General features: G+C 48.4%; 1 protein-coding gene across 2 annotated transcripts in view; it reads left to right on the forward strand.

The window, feature by feature from the left end:
• The window catches only part of ACLY (ATP citrate lyase), a 40623-nt gene that overhangs the window by 4348 nt on the left and 23175 nt on the right, over positions 1–13100 (forward strand). For both annotated transcript variants that reach the window (XM_019506286.1, XM_019506296.1), the window contains exons 3-7: positions 1095–1217; positions 3354–3416; positions 4237–4427; positions 5454–5533; positions 6551–6681. In XM_019506286.1, the coding sequence (XP_019361831.1) occupies positions 1095–1217; positions 3354–3416; positions 4237–4427; positions 5454–5533; positions 6551–6681 (588 nt within the window). The remainder of the gene's footprint in view (positions 1–1094; positions 1218–3353; positions 3417–4236; positions 4428–5453; positions 5534–6550; positions 6682–13100) is intronic.

Here is a 13100-nt window from a genome sequence, read left to right on the forward strand (position 1 = left end):
TGGGAGTAAGCCTCCTTTTTGGCAAGGAGACATTCCCGGATGTTTTTAGTGAGCCATGGAGGCTTATATGCTCTCCTGCCCCCTTTGACCCTCCTGGGGATTACCTTCCTCTGGGCTTGGAGGATCGTCTCCTTAAGGAGCGACCACTCCCCTTGGACACCTGGCTCCCCTCCCCTCTGAGTCTTCAGCGCTTCTCCAACTATCCTCCTTAGCTCGTTGAAGTTCGCCCTCCTAAAATCTAGGGCCACCAGGTTTAAATTAGGTTTAAATTAATGTGAACTGCTGCAGCAAAAGGCACCAGAATTAAAGAAATAGTGAGTTCTGTCCAGTGTGGGCTCTTGGGGAAAGCAAGTAGTGGGACACATCCCCTTTTGACCATGACATTAGAACAGCTACTGTAGCAATTCTGAAGCTCCCAAAACAAGTTGTATAGCTTCACCCTCTGCTAACATGTTGCCACTGCTGAGGAGAAACAAGGCAGCTTTATAATGGGACAGAGCAACAATTGAAACAGTTCAGGGTAAGGCGAGAGACAAATTCTTTATCAGAAAGGAATCCCTGTTGGAGTGTAACCGCCTGCTTGGAATTTACTTGGCATCAGAGCCAGGGAAGGGAAGAAAAAAAGTCCCTGTCCTGTGTCTCTTCCTGCCCCCTCCCCTCATTAATTGAATTCTCAAGATTTCATTCAGTCAGTCTAATACTCCAGTTGTGGGTAGACATCCTAGTGTTTCTATTTCAGCCATAACACTCCCCAGACAGCTGTATTTGACTCCTTTTAGGCCTGCTATGCAAGAACCACACTTCACAGCACAGCAGCTGGGTTTACACCCCAGTGTATGTGACCATGGTCTCTTGAGGTTCCTTTTGTGAAGGAGGTGGAATCTCCTAATGTCTGTCTTAGGTCAGTTCTGGAGGTGCATTTTGTCTAACAGCTGTTGGACACTAGATGCCAGCCAAGAGAATAAACGCTGTCTCTTAGGACGTTTGCTGCAAGGAAATTACTTGAAGTTCAGGTTTATCTGTAAGGAGTGTCTCTGTTAACCCAAATCTTGTAACTATTTTCCTCCCTTGATCCCTTTCGGTCTACGTTCTAGTGTCTGGTGGTGAAGCCGGATCAGTTAATTAAACGGCGTGGGAAGCTCGGATTGGTCGGAGTTAACCTCAGCCTGAATCAGGTGAAGAGTTGGCTCAAACAGCGGCTGGGACAAGAAACCACGGTGGGTATCTGCCATGGTAGCGGAGCTTCTAGCAGCAGATGTGCGAGCAAAGGGGTGGAAGGTCATCTGCGCTACTTTTCCAGTTTCCCTCCCTCCCTCACTTAATTCTAAAAATCCCTTCCTTGCCTTGGGAGCCAGTAAATGCCAATGTGAATGCTGTCTGCAGCTGGGCAATTATTCTATTTTGTTGATACCCAACATTGTTGTAACAGGACAGGTATAAAAACAAAGTCATTAAAGCACTCCCTTAATGTTGCCAATCAGTGCATCTCTCACTGCGCTTTGACTGACAACTGACTTTTTTTTATCTGAGTTTGTATTTTAATACAACACTGCCTCAATTCTTATTCTCCTGGGAACACTGCTCTGATACTAATGATAAAAAAATGCCTGCCACTTCAGCTGCTGCTTGTCAGGAGTTTATGGAGGTCTGTTGCCTCGAGGAAGCAGATAGCTTGTTGTTACTGTGAGTAATTTGCAACTGGTTCCAGCCCTGAGCTGTGCAGCAGAGCAAGCACAGCAGCTCCTGAAGGGCATCGTGAAAGAAGATGTGCAACACTGTCCTGTGAGGCTGCTCCCTGGCCAAATGAAGAGTGTTGAAATAACTGCTGAGAGCAGTGCATCGACTGCCTCCAAATGCAAGGGCTCTGCAGGGCTCCTTTGTGACCATGCATCTACTGAAGAGCTCCCTCCTGTTTTTGTAAGTGCATTGGAGTTCCAAAATCATTCCGAGTAAAGCTCTATTTAACTGAATCAAGGAAGGCATCCTTTTTAACACATGCATCAGGCTTTTGGGAGATCTGATGTATTTCTCCTCTTTTTGTCCCTTCTCCTGATGTTCCTCCCCACCACCCCTGCAAAAAACAAAGCAATTTCCAGGGATGTGAAAGTGGCAGATTGAAAGCAAGGATTAGATCAAGGCAGGCAGGTGTTTTACACATGTCCAGTCTGCAACTGTGCCACTGCCCATTCCTGACCTGTAGTCTTTCTCTTCCAGTTCTGGTTCCCTTCACAAGCAAAGATTAACTGTAAAAATGGCTTGGGGATGAGGGCATGCATCCACTATTAAAGCATTGGGTAGAAAACCACCAATCTAAGACCAAATGTAGACACCAATGCTATCTGAAGTTCACACCTGGGGTACTTGAATAGTGACCAAGATACAGCAGCCAGATCTCCACCCCTTCCTGAATTACTATTATTTATCACCTCCCCTTTGAGCCTGTCATATTTGGGGCATGGTTTCCCTCAATCCTGTTTTTCTGAGCCCTAGTTAAGAGCTGCTCCTTGAACTTTAATGCTGAGATGATGTGAGAGAGTCTTCTGGGTGTTTATTGCAGAGTCTGTCTTGCCTGAACATAGCCTGTTGTCTGCTCCCCATTGCTGGGGAGATGGTTATGGCCTTTGTTAATGGCCTGTAACTTTTGCCAGCCATCTGAGAATGAAGCTGTGCTTACACTTTTTTGTGTGTTCCCAGCTGGTGTAGACTATCAGGGCACAACAGCAATAACAGAAGCTGGCTGTTCTGTTATTAAAGCCCCTCAGAAAATTGCCTGTTGGTGATGTCCAGTCAGAAAATTTGAGATAGGTTCCCCTGTGCCAGCAATAACCTTATAGGCTATGCCTTTTCCCACAGAGAGAGGTATGTGCTGCATATCTTGGGGCTTGCTTTTTAGCACTGAACTGAGTGTAACCTTTGGAAATGTGCTTCTGGGAAAGGAAATAGCTGAGAACTATTGGAGTGAATTTTGGGTGGCAGCAGTGACTTTTATCTTCCTGCCAGAGAGGAGGAAGTTGGGCTTTGTAGGTGATATAAAATATCCTGGCTTGCCAGCTTTCCTGAGAACAGACAGATCATGGAGAAATGAGAGCATCTGATCTCTAAACAGTCTTGCTTGACATGAATGTTGAGATGACATGGGCTAGCTTAGTGATATTTGTAGCCATGATGGTACTCACCACTCTGCTGGAGAGGGCAGAGCCTGGTTTCCTCAGATGTGTTACAGCCAAGACATTGCAGGAAAATTGATTCGAGTTAGATCAATGTTAGTGACTTCTCAGACCCTCTTTCTACCCTTTCATAGGTGCAGATGTTGTGCAGGCTTTTAATGGTGTCTCCCTGCCTTTTATCAACAGATTGCTAATGCCAAGGGAATCCTGAAGAACTTTCTGATTGAACCCTTCGTCCCTCACAAGCAGGTGGGTATGCCAATTAAAGCACTGTAGAAAGCATAGTCATCTTTGATTGACCTGTGGCTCCCAGTCTGATTGATGCTCCAAAAAGTGGAGAAAACAGACACTTAGGTGCATGCCGTTGGGGGGGTGGTGTGTGACATTGATGTATGTTGTTACTGAGAACTGAGTAATACGAAGCTTCAGACTCTAAGCAAAAAGACATATTTGTAGCATGGCTGGCTGCTTCTACTGCCCACCAAAAGGAGCCTCTGCACAAGAGGGATCGGACTGACAGAGAAAAGATAGTAAATTGCTCCGTAAATCGGTGTTGATGAGCGTGGAGAGGAGAGAGTGCTGAAGGGAGGTGGCTTACAGGAGGTGAAGGAAAAAGTGGCTTTGCCCTCTCTTACCCTGTAGTCTGAGAAGCTGGTTAGAAGGTGTTTTAAAACTCTACAACAGTAGGGCCCTGTTCCGTGCAGCTAAGATGGACATTTTAACAGGGGCCTGAGATCTGTAGTTTAGGTTGTGGAAAATGGGAGCAGTTGGCATCTGCCCACAGATGTGACAAGTCCTGGCTTGCAAGGCTCACAGCAGCTCCCACTGAGATGAGCAGGGCATTGCATGTTGGGTCCTGCAGTCTCCCCAGGCTTCCCCTGCAAGGGATGTCATGTACTCCTCTGTAGAGTTCTGTGGGGTGCATGGAGCCATCCTGAGGGATACCTGATAATCCTGGGTTGGGTGTTTCAATAGGTTCACTTGGGCCGTCCTGGAAGTTTAACTAGGCAGTTCCCCAGTGCCTTTGACCAGTGTGCCATAATGTTCATCCCTTGGATCTGTGCTGCAGGAGGAAGAATTCTATGTATGCATCTATGCTGCCCGTGAAGGGGACTGTGTGCTTTTCCACCATGAAGGGGGTGTGGATGTGGGAGATGTTGATGCCAAAGCTCAGAAGCTGCTTGTGGGGGTGAATGAAAAGCTCGCCGAGTCCGATGTGAAGAAGCACCTCCTGGTGCATGCACCAGAGGACAAGAAAGAGTAAGCAGAGATGCATAATAACACCGCCCTCTTCCTGATTATTCTGCCTGCCTGTGGCCTATCCCCAAAGCTCTCCCAAGTCCTCTACATTTCGGTATATGTGATCCCAATTTTTTCCCTCTTAATTGTCCCTCTTTTGGTTATTTATAACTACATGGGCAGGGATGTGAACTGCATCAGGAAAAATTCAAGTAATCTGACCTGGTCGGTTTTTGGGTTTTTTTTTTTTTTTTCTTCATGCTGAAGTGCAAAGGTATTGTTTTGCATTGTAGCGAGCTTTCATTCTGGGGGAAACACTTCTCCCCTGCTAGGATTCTGGCATGTTGAAATGGAAGAGGCACATATAAAATTCATACTTTGTGCAAAGAGGGTTGTTGCAAAGTAGAGCTACTTGAATTCATTTCCATAGTTTGCCACCCACTGCTAGACAACTACTTGTCCTGCCTGAGCTACTTCAAGGATCTGATGGTCCAGAAGCTTACTGCAAATGGTTTTGTAGATCTCAAAAATTATGAGACAACTAGTTAAAGGAGAAGCTACTAACTAGGTTTCACTTTTATATTTGTAACAATAATAAGCATGAGGGGCTTTCCTTAAAGAGATGCCTCCTCACACTCTTAGCTACAGTGTTGTTTATTCCAGTCTTTCCCTATTGTATGTTTTCAGAACTAAAAATGCCAGAAGCTACATCTGTCATTGAGAGACATGGGGAGTGTGTCCTGCTTCCTAATGAGATTTAAACAGATTGTCGTCATCTGATTTTTTTTTTTTCCTTTTCAATCTTGAGAATTCTTTCTCAACAGTTTTTTTTTGGGGGGGGTCTAATTAGATGAATCATTTATTGCCTGACCTCCCTGAATCATCACCACCCAGGCATCTTCTTGCAGAGATGAATGAGAATGAAAGAAATTGATGCAAAGTAGCTATATGACATGCCAAGATGATAAAAGAATGAAAACAGGCTGTACGGAGCCTGCTATGTGTCTGCCTGCTCTAATGAATTTATGTATTTTAATTTTTCTGCAGCATACTGGCTAGCTTCATATCCGGACTTTTCAACCTTTATGAAGACCTGTATTTCACATACCTGGAGATCAATCCACTAGGTAATGTTTTTGGGGAGAATTAGCGAAGGATTCTTTTTCTTAATAGTGGTATTTATTATGGGCTGTCTTTGAGTAGTTAATGTGTTTCTGAAAGTTGGGGACTACATATGTCTGTCTTTGCCAATCTAACTGGATTACCAAATGATTGGATAACAAAGCAGGGAATCTGCTAGCATGTTGAAGATGTGACTGGTGGGTAGTTTGTTCTGGTATGATGACAGAAGTCTCTAAAGAAAAATTAAATGGGATTGGCAGAATGGTTTCAAGGAAGTAATGGAAAGATTCCTGAAGCTAATGCAAGTGCTGGATAAATTTTCCTCTGCAGTTTTCTTGTAGGTTTTTAAAGTTTTCTTAAGGCAGGGGTACTCCAACCTCCAGACGTGGCAGTGTTGTCTGCCCCATGGGGCTGGATTCCCACGGGTCCGGAAATTTAGTGGCGGGTGAGTGGTCCTACCATTCCTCTGCTGCCAAATCTCTGAACCCTACATGCTGGACCTGACACCTGATCCCACTGCACAGGACCAGGTGAGGGGGGCAGTGCAGAGCCCCAGGCCCCAATCCTGGCACATGGGGCAGAGAGGGGGCAGCATGGGGCCTCAGGCTCAATCCAGCCTGAAAATGGGCCCAATGCCATTCATCTGGCCTCCAGAGCCAAAAAGTTGTAACTTGGAATAGTGACATAAGTTTTACATTCTGCAAGAATGAATTGTCAATATGTATCAAAGAAAGTTGCAAACATATTTCCAGTGTCTACTGAGCTATGGATAGGGGAATCACATCCCCATATAATTTAGTTGGCCTTAGCATTCTGTAGGCCTTGTGCTGGCTCTGTCTGTTTGCTGAATTTCATTAAAGTGATTAATAAAGAGGGGAGAAATAAACAAACAGGTCATTACTTTGTGTAAAGCTGTGTAGAAAGTATCAAGGGGTATTCAGCCAGTGGGGAAAGTGTGGTGTTAATATACTTGCGTTAGGAGATACTAGGAAAAGGTTAACTTGAGCATTTCTCAACTACAGTTGTGACTAAAGATGGCGTCCACATTTTGGATTTGGCTGCAAAGATTGATGCTACGGCTGACTACATCTGCAAAGTGAAATGGGGGGATGTGGAGTTCCCGCCTCCCTTTGGCAGGGAGGCTTATCCAGAGGCAAGTGAAGAATCCCCTCTTCTGTAAATTGCAATTCATGAGAGCCCATTCTTCATGCACATAAGTCTGTGCATTCATGATTTAACTAGGGCTTTCCATTCTACCTGATGTGAGCCCATCACTACAGTTCACACAGTCAGCATTAAGTGCCTAAGTCGAGAGGACGGACAACAGCCTCTGCTTATAAATCCCTGGTGGCTTCATCTGAGTAACAATGCTGTTAGCTCTGGCTGTTTTTCATTGTTGTTGAATCATCCTTGGGCTTGCTTTGTATAAATGGAGGATCAGATTTAACCACGTAGATGTAAATGGCAAGTAAACCACCAGGGTGTGTTTTGCTTTGGTATATTGACCATGTTGTGGAGCAGCACCTGCCATGTTGACAGAATCACTACTTCTGCTCTGCCATATCCTGTTCAGTGGCAGATTTGATTTATGGGGCAAGAATAAAATTGGATGCCCCCCACACCACAGTGGGGACTCCCGGGGGGGGGTAAGGGGCCCTTTTCCCCTTCAGGTGCTGCTGTCATTGCCAAGGGCAGGATGGGCCTCCATGCCCTGTGGTGGAATCTGAATGGGCCCAGCTGGGCTGGGGGTGGGGTGGCACATGCTTGCCCCTGCTCCCCTCCCCTCCCCCCCCCAACCACCATGGCCAGAGTGGGGCACAGCCAAGTGGAGTGAAGGCAGATGCACTGTGGGCTTGGGCGAAAGCAGCAGAGCGGAGAGCCACCAGGGGCCCCGTGCTGGCTGTGCACTCCCTGCCTGCATGGCAGCAGTGGGGTGGCAAGTTGTGCCTTGCACTGCTGGGCAGGCAGGGGGACACATGGCTGGTGCAGGGCCCCTGGGGCAAAGAACAGAGCAGAGAGCCCTGAGCGAGCAGCCTGCATCTGCCCCATACACAAATCGGGGGGGATATGCCCCCCCACATCCCCTGGACAAATTGCTCGTGGCTCCGTCCTGCTCCGGTTCTGGGTTCCAAGTACTGCCCTGGTGGGAAGTGCCCCCAGCCGCTGCCCCACTCTCCCGCACCATGGAGCCTAGGGGTTTTGATGTTCCCTCTCTCATGCCCCTTCCCCTCCACAAATCTGGCTGCATGGAGCTGCTCTCCACATTGCCCAGCTGCATTCCTGGCCACGTGCATGCACACGGCACCCCTGTTTCCCACTTATGGCAGCCCAAAATAGGATCCCTTGCAGGCTGAAATGCTGCCTGCCTGCAAGGGTTAACCTGCCATTTCCCGGATCCGGGCCTGGGCCCATGCCCTGCGGGCCCATGTGTTAATCTGCCTATGCTTGTTGTAGGATAGTGCTGCTGCTAGCATTAATAGCCACTCAGCATTTCTGTTGCAACTCCAAGATGAAGGATTATATTTTATTTTTCTGTAAAAATCTGTTTTACCTGAAGGCTGGGACCTCGGTCTGAAGAGAGAATTTTCCTCTTGAAATAGTTACTGCTGAAACCAGGTGCTGACTAGCAAAGTTGAGCTGAATCTGTGGGTAGGCGTTTTAAGAGTTAGGAAAATGCTTTTCCCATGAAAATCAACAGAGCTTGTGCTCCTAAATTACTTAAACTAGTGCTCAGCAATGTGTTTAGGCATAGTGCCAAAAACACCCACAACCTTAACTTGTTAGATGTTGGTGTGCCAGGGTGGATGGCAGGGAACTACAAGGGGCCCAATCCTTGTTGTGGCAGTGCAGCCCCAGCTGCTTTCCTGCTGTCTGCCCTGAGGTGCACGTGCCAAGCAAAATACCTTTTTGTGCTACACTCTGGCACATGTGCCAAGGGTTGCCTACCCTTGACTTAAGCAGACGAGGTTCTTTGGGTGAATCTGGTATCTTTTTTATTAAACCAACTTAAATAGTTGGGGGGGAAAAAATGTTAAGAAAGCTTTTGGGTTCAAAAACCCTTTGTCAGGCTGAGGAAGCTTCTGCAGTTAGTGTGTGCTCTTCCTGGATGGAATGAAAAGTAAAGAAGCCAGAGGCTGGGCTGGTCTGCATGCAAGACAGGTAATCAGTGAAGATGTAGATTGAGGAGTCTGGGTGAGAGACAGGCTAGGTGTGGGGGAGAGAGAAGGGGGATGAATAGTGGAGAGGTACGTGGGGAGTCAGCTGTCTGGCAGGTTATAATGCAACATAAATCCAATGTCTACATTTAGTCCATGATTTTTTAGTGTCCAGGAGGTTGATTTTAAGTGGAGTTCGTAGGCTCGTCTCTGGGAAGTGTTTTGTAAGTTCCCTTTGAGGATCAGGACTGAGAGATTGGAGAGAGAGTGGGTTTCTTGTCTTGTGAGAAATGTGCCCCCACAGGTAATTGGGTATTCTTATCTTTGATAGGTTTCTGGTGTGCATTTATTCTGGTGCGCAGTTGTTGTCTGGTCTCTCCTATGTATTTTCCATCAGGGCATTTGGTGCATTGGATGAGATGTATTACATTTCTGGAGGTGCAACTGTAAGATCCAGGAATGCCGATGGTTCTGTTGTGGAGTGTAGTAATTGTGGGGGTGGTGGAGGTGTGTTGGCAGGTTTTGCATTACTTGTCATGGCATGGTCTGGATCCATTCGGTATGTTCTGGGCCCGAGGAAGTTTGCTTCTAGTGATGAGGTTAGCGAGGTTCGGTGCTTGTTTGAAGGCTAGGATTGGTGGTTCTGGGAAGATCTCTGTAAGAATGGTGTCTCTTTCTAGTATGGGTTGCAATTGTATGAGAATTTTCTGTACAGGTTCAAGAGAAGGGTGGTATGTCATAACCAGTGATTTATGGGGGGTTTTCTTCTGCAGCAGTTCTTCACGTGGTATCCAGTAGGGCTGTGCAGAGCAGGCAATATTCAATTCAACAGCCATATCAAATATTAAACCGGGTCCTGCTTCGAATTGCTGTCCGCAAACAGCACCCCAAATTCTTGAGAGAACCTCCGGTGACTCCTGTGTGGAAAGCCACAGGGAGCTCAAAACTGCAGGCTTGCTAGCCCCTGAGGAGCCCACAAAGCCTGCCAACTTTCACAGTGATAGGTGCATGGGTTTGGGGGAAACTGCACCTTAGGCTGCTGACAGACAAAACTTGTGATACAGATGGAGTGAGGAGGGTGGCACTCACTCCATCTGCACCTGGAGCTTGGGGACCCCGGCAGCAGGAGGTTCACCTTGAGGAACACCAGCTGCTCCCCCAAAGCACGATCCAAGCAGGTGCAGTGGGGTGTCATGTGACATGCTGAACACCCTGTCGTTTGGTGCACTGGTCGGTGGACAGGACAGGTATACCTGGGCAACTGTGGCCAGATCTGGCCACATTGGGCTGCGGGTTGCCCAGTAGGCCAAGAGGTCGCAGTCCAGGGGCTCCACAGGCTCGGCAAGATAGGCAGACACCACGGTGTGAAGGTTGTCTGCCTGATCCTGGGGTCTGGTGGGTCTGGACCCCCTAATGTTTGCCATGGCCTTAACCCATATTGGCAGAGCCTGTGGTGGAGGGGAAGACTGGCTCATGGATGGCAGGCTGGGTTCAGGCAGTGGACCCACCTGTCCCACTTCCTTCCGCCTCTGCCTGCCTCCAGTGACTCAGTGTCTCGCTGCCACATATGGTGCCCTTCACCCTTGGGTCACAGATGGCGGCCAGCATATGCACTGTGTTGCACCCCAAGGGCTCAAGCCTTTTCCTAAGGCCCTCCTTCAGCCGCCTCACCAGTGCCTGCACATCTCGTGAAAGCGCCCTACCCCAGCCAGGAACATTGGCCCCCAGGAAGCTCTCCATTTGGCTGTGGAGTTCCTTCACTATGGGGGCCACCTGGCTGAGGAAGGCATCAGCAGCACTGAGGGTCTCTGTGGCCCTGAGGAAGGGCTTGAGGACCAGCAAGATCTGGGAGATGGCATCCCACTCAGCTTTGGTCAGGGGGCTGCTGATCCCAATCTCCCCAAGCAAGGCTGGCTCATGGCCTTCTGTTGCTCCACCAGCCTCTTGAGCATCAGGTATGTGGAGCTCCACCGAATCTCCACATCCTGGATGATTCTGTGCTGCAGGACACTTAGCTCTGCTTGTTTGTCCCGCAGCATCTTGACCCCCTTGATGCTCCAGTGGAAGTAGCCTGCCACCTTGCTGCATCTGGAAACGAGCCTGCTGGTGTTGCTGGCGCCATCACCGGCAGCCCTGTCCCCCTCCAAGGCATCCCTCGCAATTAGATGTAAATTGTGTACCACACGGCGAATACCAGCAAAGTTGGCATCACAGACTGTCTTGACCATATTGGCCCCATTGTTGGTGACCATGAAGCCGTGGGTGTGCTCAGCCTGCCCAACACTCAGCCACCCCTGCACCATGCGGTTCGTGGTCCCCCTTGTCTCTGCTGCTGTGTGGGACTCATCCATCACGTTGGCGTGAAGGAGAGCCCACTGACAGCCTGACTGGCCATACCAGGCCCTGTGAGGGAGAGGTACGCATGATCTCCACCCTGGCTGCTCCAGATGTCCGAGGTGAAGTGTACAGTCCCCTGCGGACCTGCCTTGTGCAGCTCCTCCCTCAAGTGCTCCCTGCGTGCTTCGTATAGGGAGGGTACCACTGTCCTGCTGAAGGTGGTGCGTGCAGGCACCTGGTAGGATGGAGCCAGCAGTGCCAGGAGCCGCCTGAACCCTGGCCGTTCAACAAAGGTGAAGTGCTGGCTGTCCAGAGCAAGCATCTCCCCAATGCTCTGGGTGACCTTGCTTGCATTTGCAACTGGTCCCTTTTGCCCCCAGTATTCCCCAGCACTTCCCTTGGCAGGGCACTGAGATCCCGATCCAGCGCCAGCTCTTCTTCTGGCGCTGGAGGGCTCAGCATAGGCAGTGACACGGGTGGAGTGAGCTGCTGTGCTGGTTGCAGTTATGGTGGGAGAGGTGGCTGCTGTGTCTGGACATGACAGAGTCTCAGGCACAGGCAGTGGCTCTGGTGGCACTGCTGCTCCCTCTCTTTACTGCTTGTAGCAGCCTCATCGCTTGTAGCGGGAGGAAAGAGGCTGCGTCTGAGTTTGGTGGGGGGGGAGAAACTGCAGCTCTCCTGTTTGCAACCCCCCTTGCTTCCCTTCGTGCAGGCTGGCCTGTGTGGCCGCCTGCCTTTCCACCCCGCTTCATAATGCGTTCCTTTGTAGGTAAACTGGAACCTCTAAGTGTGCTGTGCGCCGCAGGTTAGATTTCTGGATGTTATGTAAGTGTGTGTAGATAATATATTGAGAACCGTTGGTGTGGTGGAAAGAATGAATGATGTATTAAAAAAAATATATAAACTAAATTCCGATTATAGATATAGATAGATTCTAGGCTACTACTAACCCTATCCATCATAAGCGTAAACTAATATGAAAAGTAGTTATAAAGTAAAAGCACCAAGTTCTCAGAAATCCCTGTTGCTAGCATTGCAAGCAGAGAATCTGTTGAAGATCAGGGCTTCCACCCGTTGTGGTCTGACGCAGAGGTGCTGGAGAACACCAGCAGCTCAGAAACTGACCCCAAGGCAGAAAGCAGGGGAGCTGAAAAGCTGCTGCCCTTCATGCATTTTCTCTGGCCCTCCCCCAGAGCACTGGGATTGGAAGGGACCTCACAGAATGCTGACAGGTCACTGGCCAGCCACACATGTCAGTCATGAAAGCACTCCTTCCTCCTCCCCCCTCCCTCCCCTTACTTTCCATTTTTTTCCCCCCCCACAGGGAATCCAGTAGAGGCAAGTTGAATATTCGACCCTTATCAAATATTCGACCTGCACTGTTAATTTTCAACTTCCAGTATTTAATCTGACAGCTATTTGACCAGCTGCTATTCGACTCAACTTTCACTTTTCAAGGTCGAATATGTCAAATATTAAGTTGAAGCTTTGCACAGCCCTAGTATCCGGGTGGCTCTTTCAAACTTGCAATCTGTCTCTCTGGAGGAGTGTCCTTGTTGGGTGAAAGCCTTTTTAAGATTGGTGAGGTGGTGATCCCAGGTATTCTCCTCAGTGCCAATTTGGTGGTATCTGAGGACTTGGCTGTATATCACAGCTTTTTTGGTGTGTTTAGGGTGATTGCTGGTTCTGTCCTGATATGTATGTTGGTCTGTGAGTTTCTGGATACTGATCATGGTGTCTAAAAAGGAGATGTTGGTGCTGGAGTATTCAAGAGAGAGTTGGATGGAGGGAGGGTGACTTCCTAAAGGGCTGTACCATCAAACCCTTGCTATACTTAAGATATGTTGATGACATCATCATTTGGACTGAATCTCTGATTTTGAGTTCCATCAGAAATTCAACAATCGCCATCTCTCCATCCGACTTTCTCTTGATACTAAAAATCATGGACTAAATATAGAGATTGGATTTATGACACATTATAACTTGCCTGACATTTGACTCCCCAGGTACCTCTCCACTATTCATCCCTCTTCCCTCCCCTGTCTCTCACCCATTGACTCCTCAGTTTACAGGGGGA

This window comes from Gavialis gangeticus, unplaced genomic scaffold (assembly GCF_001723915.1).
Source record: "Gavialis gangeticus isolate Ggan-Ray unplaced genomic scaffold, GavGan_comp1, whole genome shotgun sequence".
NCBI classification, from domain to species: Eukaryota; Metazoa; Chordata; order Crocodylia; family Gavialidae; genus Gavialis; species Gavialis gangeticus.